Source organism: Poecilia formosa, unplaced genomic scaffold (genome assembly GCF_000485575.1).
Source record: "Poecilia formosa unplaced genomic scaffold, Poecilia_formosa-5.1.2 Scaffold21, whole genome shotgun sequence".
Taxonomy (NCBI): Eukaryota; Metazoa; Chordata; class Actinopteri; order Cyprinodontiformes; family Poeciliidae; genus Poecilia; species Poecilia formosa.
Genome location: NW_006799960.1, coordinates 2,814,068 through 2,822,021, shown reverse-complemented (window position 1 = coordinate 2,822,021; position 7,954 = coordinate 2,814,068). Strand labels below are relative to the sequence as shown.

General features: G+C 38.7%; 1 protein-coding gene across 1 annotated transcript in view; it reads left to right on the top strand.

The window, feature by feature from the left end:
- The first annotated feature begins 1,984 nt into the window (after positions 1–1,984).
- The window catches only part of rbm24a (RNA binding motif protein 24a), an 11,281-nt gene continuing 5,311 nt past the window's right edge, over positions 1,985–7,954 (top strand). The window contains exons 1-3 of the mRNA XM_007547725.2: positions 1,985–2,455; positions 5,576–5,699; positions 5,827–5,881. Coding sequence (XP_007547787.1) covers positions 2,288–2,455; positions 5,576–5,699; positions 5,827–5,881 — 347 coding nt within the window. The 5' untranslated portion in view covers positions 1,985–2,287. The remainder of the gene's footprint in view (positions 2,456–5,575; positions 5,700–5,826; positions 5,882–7,954) is intronic.

Here is a 7,954-nt window from a genome sequence, read left to right as displayed (position 1 = left end):
TTAACTCTGTTTTTACTGAACTGTAATGTTGAGCTCACCTTAAAACTAAACGGGTTCTTCTTGTTGATGTTTTAGAAAGAGGTAGGAATAGAGCAGTTGTTTTGTTCAACACAAGATGGCGCTGTTTCAGTGAGTAATGCATGTTTTCCACTTAAGCAACGCCGGTGAATCTGTAAAATAAGCTATAAAAGGGGGAGGTTTTAATCTCAGAAGATATAAGGTTTATTTCTGAAGTATTCTAGTAAACATACAGAACAATTATGAGTTTAAATATTCAGATTTTTCAGGAAAAAAACAAAACAAAGAGTGCTTCATAGTTTCAGGAATAAAAATGTATTTTTACATTTTAGCTTTAAAGGACGCGACAGGAGGCATTATGTCCAAACGGATGAAGAAGACATATCCAGTTTCAAGCTTCTCACTTCTGTTTGTCGTGATTAAACTCAATTAACCCAAATTTCTGACTGGTTATTAACAAGGGGAAATTTGTATTATTTACTTAACCTTGAAGCTACTTACCCTCTGAATCGATATGTTAAAACTATGATCCTATAAAAGTTAAATCCATCAAGAGACTCAGCCTAAATTAGAGCTGTTTGTCTAAATCAACTCCTTAAACGGGCCTCCATATTGTTAAAGGATGAGCTGATGTAGATGAGTGAGCATGCAGCTTTACAATAAGGATATGCAACCTAACCGGACCCCCATTGTCCAGCTAAAGAAACTTGAAACAGCCCCCACTCCCCTCCCCTCCTTTTATTCACGATTCTCTATGGACATTAAAAGGCGTGTGGTCGCATTAATAAAACAGAGCCAGTAGTAAGAAGCTGCATCAGGTTGCATTTCACTGAAACGTGGAGGATCTTTAAAGCAACAGCTTATATTCAGATGGATGTGACAATGACCGCAGGCTCCTGTGATACTATTAGATAAACTGATACACATTTATGTTAAGGATAAATCGCCTAAAAGAAGAAAAAACGAAGCATTTTTAGCATGTCCTGATTTTGTAATCGGTAGTGACGTGATCTAAATACCACCTTTACTTTCCCCCCTCGTAGAAACAGAGGCAGGTACCTGCAAAAGTATCCATGAGCCTTGAACTTCTCCATGTTTTGCCATACTGCAACCATAAACCTCTACTATCTAAGGATGGGATTCAGATTTTAAGTGATAACCAAACACAAAATATACATTGTTATCAAATCTTTTTAGTTGAGAAGGAAATTGAACTTTGAGGATTGCATGTGAAATTTTCCTTTCACTTTGCAACTATACTAACTCTTTGTTGCTCGGCCACATAAAATCCCAATGCAACGCATTAATGTTTTTTTTTTGTTTTTACATTCCGATGTGACAAAATGTAAATAAATAAATAAATAAGTAAAAATAAGATTGGAATAGTTTTTGATAAGAGCTGCCTTGAGAGGGAGAAAAGTATACAAAGAAGCTATGATATAAATTATTCATGTTTGGCTGCGTCAAGGTAGGTTACTCATCAGACTCTTCTGTTTGTGATTACATTTGAAATGCATTACTGAGAGGTTTTACCAAATGTACAAGAGTTATATGCACTGTAAAATTATCTTAACGCCATAAAATAGCGAAAACTAAGACAGTCGGAGCAGAAAACCCTGCAAAAGAGAGATCTTTGGAGCTTCACCTGCCTACTTAATATAAAAAAAGAAGCCTAAAATAACCAGAAGCAACAAGAAGCTGTGGTTAAGTAAGTACCTATTTTATGACATAAACATTTTACATAGACATTTTATGTTCCACAAAGATGAACTATAAAAAGCGACATAAAATGAAACAGTTACTGAAAGGACACCTCTGGATCTTGCAGGCTGCCCAGCTGTTTGTGCGCTCCGGTGTGCATATGAGTGTGTGCGTGTGTGTGTGTGCGTGTGTGTGTGTGTGTGTGTATGGGGCGGTCCGCTGAGCAGCTGGGTGGAGTTAGAGGCGACGCTTTTAGGAATGGGTCCCAAACCTACGAAGTTAGACAGCAGAGTTGTTGAAGGAGAGCTGGAAGCACCTGATGCTCATCTCTGGGACAATCCGCTCCATGTTTCTGCCCTCTTAGCCGCGGCGAGAAGAAAATCTACCTCCAGGCTCCATCACTGTCGACAACATTTTGCTGATCTCCTCCATTTTTTTTTCTTCTCACCCAAAGAATAATTGATAAGGACATTTTGCACTAGATTGCCTTTGTTTGTTTTTTTGTTTGTTTTAAACAGTTCCAGTTTACTGTATTTTTTTGTTGTTGTTGTTTGTTTTTGCACTAACGATGCACACCACGCAAAAGGACACGACCTACACGAAGATATTTGTCGGGGGTCTTCCCTACCACACCACGGACTCAAGTCTCAGGAAATATTTTGAGGTTTTTGGCGAGATCGAAGAGGCTGTGGTGATCACCGACAGACAGACCGGCAAGTCAAGAGGTTATGGATTTGTAAGTACGGCTTCACTTCGGATTCACAACATGTTTTTGTGTGTGTGTGTGTGTGTGTGTGTGTGTTAAATCAGCCACTGTGCTCCTAGGCGGCTTGTCTTTCACAACAGTGATATATCTGCCTCTGGTCATGGGTTGTTTATGTTTCGATAAGACGGCACTGCTTATATCTGCCGCCGGCTTCTGCTGCAATCTCACAACTTGTTGCGCCGCAGCTATGCGCCCGGACACGTTGTTTCCAGGGCGCTGACAGCTGCTGAGGGCTGAGATAGTCTCACAGTGGAGTCACGAATGTTGCCTAACGCTGGCTTAGATGAAACATCGTGATATCATCCTCATCACCTGCCAGACTGATCATTTTAACGCGTTAGATACTTGATCTGACTTGTTGAAGCAAAAACTCTTACGGGTTGCCTAATAAAGTGCACTGGGGGGGGAAAAAAAGCGAATATATATATATATACACGCAGCTCCGACTTTTGTTGTTGTTGTTGTTTAAAGGGGTTAATTGATTATTTTGTAATTAAAATAAGTCTATCCTTGAATTGTCAAGGTAAACAAACGTAAATAAAGTAGGTTTGATAAACTTCATTCAGGTATTTGCGACTAATTAATGCAGTTTTTAAAAGTTGGAGCGGTATTCTCAATTTTCACAGTGGACGTTTGCAAATGGTCAAACAAATTTCATGTTATAACAACACAGTTTGAGTACAAAAGGCAGTTTTTAAATGTTTATGTTATTCATTAGAGGATAACAGTATCTAAACCCTAGTGGTTATATTTAGTTGTTATATATTTGTCTTATTTTAATATTGTACATCTATTTTTGTCACCTGCAGGGGACTGCAGGTGCAAATTATCTTAAGTTGTGCTACAATGAGGTATATAAGAGCAAATGGTGACATTTATACATTTTCCCTTTTTAAATAAGGTTACTATTATTTTCTAATTTAAACCTTTATGGCAGTGTGTAAAAGAGGCTAGAAGATGTTGCAACACAATCGTTCCTAATCTCAAAAAGTTTAACAACACGTTAGAAACTATGATATTTATCAGGCAGGAAAGGGTTACGAAACCATCTCTCTGGCTTTGGGACTCAAGAGAACCACAGTGAGAGCCATTATCCACAAATGGAGAACACATGAGAGAATGATGAACCTTCACTTGAGTCTGGTCTTTACCCATAACATATCCAAGGGTTCACGGACAAATCATTCAGGAAAAAACAAAAAAACAAAAAAAAAAACAGAACAGCATTTAAAGCTCTGCAGGCCTCGCTGGCCAAAGTTGAGGTTAACAAAAGAGAGAGTGGACAAAAATGGCTTCCATGGACACAAAGAGTCGTTTAATAATTAAGAAAAATATGTCAATCCCCAAGACGTAATAAAATGAAAGTGGAACATTTTGGTGCCTAAAACTAAGAGCATTTCAGAATAAGAGCATGGTGACATGATCTGACGCCTGCTGTTGTCAGTGGAGCCATGGATTTTACTCTCTGTTATAAAATCCTGAAGGAGAAACTCCATCAATTAAACTCAAGCACACCTGGGTTGTGTTGTATGGCTTTGATCCAAAGGCAATGAACCAAAAAACAAAATAAAATCTTCCCTTTGAACTGACACACACTGTTAGAACTACACAGTGTCTGTGTTGAGATCTTGTCCGTACTGTAGAGTATTTTCATTCTTAATTCTGTTTTTATATATCATATTCTATCTTTGTGTGAATCTGTTTGCTTTGATTGCCTGTCATATTTCTATTGTTGCACTGAAATTTCCCATAAAAGACATTCCTATTCTAGACTATGTACAACTTTTGGAGGGGTCTAGTCAAAGTATAGACTTAAATAAAATCAAAATGCTGTGGCATGACCTTAAACATGATATCCATGCTTTTTGTGGTTCAAAATTTCTCTTCAGTTACAACAATCATCTGATGGGAGCTGCTGACTCTGAACACGGCACAGCTAGTAGGTTTAGAGGGTAGTTATGATTTTTTTCTTTTTTGGCCTGATATTAAAATGTGTTGCATCTGAAACATTTAAGTGTGAGAAAAGAGATTCCTGTGACTAAATAAATCACTTCCTGTTCCAGTTCGTAAAAACCTTCTCAAAAATCGGTGAGTGTGATGGATACGGAGATACAGCAGGATTAGATTTTTTTTTGCTTTTCATTTCCACTGTTTCCTCTGTTTATTGTGAGGCTGTTGGATAAATGTTAACAATAGAAGGATCTGCTTCGTTTGCAATTGTGAAACACAAGTCAGGTTTTTCATCACACGCCATGTTGGTGTTAAAGCTAAACCACGTTACCTTAAAGAAACAGCTTTTGACTGATTAACCTGACTACCTATGTGAGTGCAGGCAGCTGTCACATCCAAACCAACATTTCTTCATTTTCCTCATTGCTGCTGTCGCTACAAAGTCTAAAATTACATCTAGGTAGGGAAAATAAAGAGTAAAAGATACATTTTATGAAAAGAAAGCAACACGTAAAGTTTCTAGCTTTACTTTATGTGAGGTTGTAAGTAGAATTGTATTTGCTCTGGCTAAAGGAATTAAGGTTCCCTTTGAAGTTTTTCTCTAATTTGTCAATAATTGGTGCATTTGTAAACCTGTCCTGTCTAACTCTAAGAGCTTTTCGACACTCAGTCAACAATAGATCTATCAGATCCCAAAGTTTGCTTATACCTGAGGCCGGCTCTGGCAGACACTCGCATCTCAACTAAAACATCATCTAAACTCAACCAAACCTTCATTCCCACAGCTCCATGAAATATCCCTTATTTTGTCATTTATATAAAAAACTATATTTTAGTATCAGTTCTAAGTCACCAAAGCAAAGTATCTCTGAGTATTTTTTTTTTAGTTTTGAGACCTCAGAATGTATTTCATGAAAGCCATGAGCTAAACGATGTAATGGGACGGATCAGTGGTCACTTCACTCTGGATCACATTCGAGTTTAAGAATGATAAATGTGTGAAACCTTGACAAACTCTGCTTCTCCCGCGCTCATAGCACACGCTTACGCTCCACCAGATGGTTTGACTGTCTGTTTTCCTGTACGGTCTCTTAAATTTAAGCTATCTTTTGATTTGTCCTCTGCTTTCCTCCCCATAAGGTGACAATGGTGGACCGCTCTGCCGCCGATCGGGCCTGCAAGGACCCCAACCCGATCATCGATGGCAGGAAGGCCAATGTGAACCTGGCCTACCTGGGGGCTAAACCTCGTGTGATGCAGCCAGGTGAATTCAGCCTCATTCTCACCTGAAGCGTTGTTTGTTTTGCACTGTTTTTCTGAGGCGGAACCATGTAATCAAGCTGTTCATCAGAATGGAAGTTATTCATTTTGTATTTTGTTTTGTTTTGCAGGTTTTGCCTTCGGCGTTCCCCAAATCCACCCTGCGTTCATCCAGAGGCCTTATGGGTAAGGAATCTCTGGAGTCTTATAAAATAATTTGTCTTTTCTCTGTAAAGAAGATATTGATGGATGTGGATCAGAAAGTTTTACATCAGTGTTAACAAACCTCAGATGTTTCCTTACAGTCATGTAGATTTAATGCTACAGAGATGTGCATAATTGACACGTGGACAGAAAAGGATAAATGGTTTTCAAATGATTTCACAAGAAGAAACTCAAAAAATGCATTCGAGTCAGCCCTCTTTACTCTTCCACCCCTAAACAAAACACGTTTGGAAGTTACTGTTCATGTGGTATAAATGCAGCTGTTCTACGAAGGCCTCAGAGGTTTACTGGTGATCAAAAGAAAAAAATCCAAGCTTTGGACAACTCATAGAACAATGCTCAGTCATCCTCTAAAAATATGGCACCACTGCAAACAGCAAGCATCAATTGGAGGCCCATTTTGACTCCAGACGAGCTGCGCAGATCCACTGCTCATGTCTGGTAATCTGTTGCACAAAAAAACTTTTAAACACTCAACAGATTTGGCTTTTTTTTTCTTTTTTTTTTGAACAGTGATAAGAAGAAAGACATTACTTAAAGAAAAACACGAGAAGTCCTTACTTAACACGTTTGTAGCATCTTGGAAGCTGATAAAAGTAGATGGCAAGATGGAGCTAAAGCTTGAAAGAAAACCTGGAAAAGTTTTATACAGAAGTTTGCATTTCTGCAGTACAACAGTATTAATTTAAAGAGCCAGAGTCACAATGGTTTAAATGGCCCAGTCAAAGTATGGACGCTCTCTGTCCAAGCTTGAGCCATCTTGTGAAGGAAAACTGTCCAAGATGGCAGATATTTACCTACAGCGGTTTCACAGTATATTAACTCAACAAGTTTGAATATGAATGCATGCAAATATTATCTGGAAAAAATTAAAACCATGTATCCTTTTCTTGTTCCACTTTAAAATTTTGCGTCACTTTGTTGTTTGTCACAAAACGTAAAAAAGCTTGATGGGTAGAAATACTTTTGCTAGTAATGTTTAACAACATTGGGATCATTACTGATATTCTGCTGATCATAATGCAGACAATGTAGATTGCAGGATTGTAGGTGTTTGTGTGTGAATGTTTAGAGTGGATTAAAGATGGAAACCTGCAGCCTGACTCAATGTTCTCTCTCTGGTTCGACAGGCTCGCTCTCGCTTAAGCTTTCCGTTCTGCGAGCCTAAACTCAGATCAGTCCAGGGAAAAACCCGTAGACTCGATCGCGCACAAACGAGCTCTCGCTGTGGCGATTACAGATGCATGTACGTAGGTTTCATTTCTGATTTGTTGTTTTTTTTTTTTTCAGTAGAGCTTAGCTTGGTGTGCCGTAATGAAGTGGGTGCTGTTGGCTAAACCGTGTGCCATGTTGGAAAAACAAAAGTAGAGAAAAAAAATCGGATTGGTTGAATTTTTGGGGTGTTTGTATTATTTTTTTTATTACTTTTTGAAGTTTTTGTGGAAGAGTGGCAACTTTAAAAAAAAAAAGTGTTTTTTTGTTTGTTTGCTGTTTTTCTTTGCTGTTTTTATTCCTTGTTTTCCAGTATCTGCTGTTCCATGTGTTTTCTGGTTTACTAAAAGACGAATCTTTTGTGTGTTTTTTCTTTATTCAACCCACTTTCCCTAAAGTCTTTACACTCTGCTTTCAGGATAACATCACTGTTTCTGTGCGCTCATAGCCTCGTCCCCAAACCTTAAAATAACACAGATTCACAACTTAAAGCCCACTGCTAAACACCAAATGTCAGGTACCTTCAACAGAAAGGTGGACGCTTGTGTGTGTCCACTTTCACAAGCACACAAAGGTCCTGGATCCTATTGTGCTAATGTGTCTTTGTCCGTCACACTCGTTTCAGCTCAGCTCGCCAAAGTCTCCAGTGTGACAAACAAATGTCTGGATGTCTCTGTCTCGCTCTTATTCTCTCACTGCGAGCTTTCGTCACATGGGCTCGTGGTGTTAAAGAAAACAAGCGCTCCCATTGTGGCACACAAAGCCCTGAATGCTGACACTGTAGTTGCATGAAGCTCTGAGTTGGGTGTATATATCTGTGTG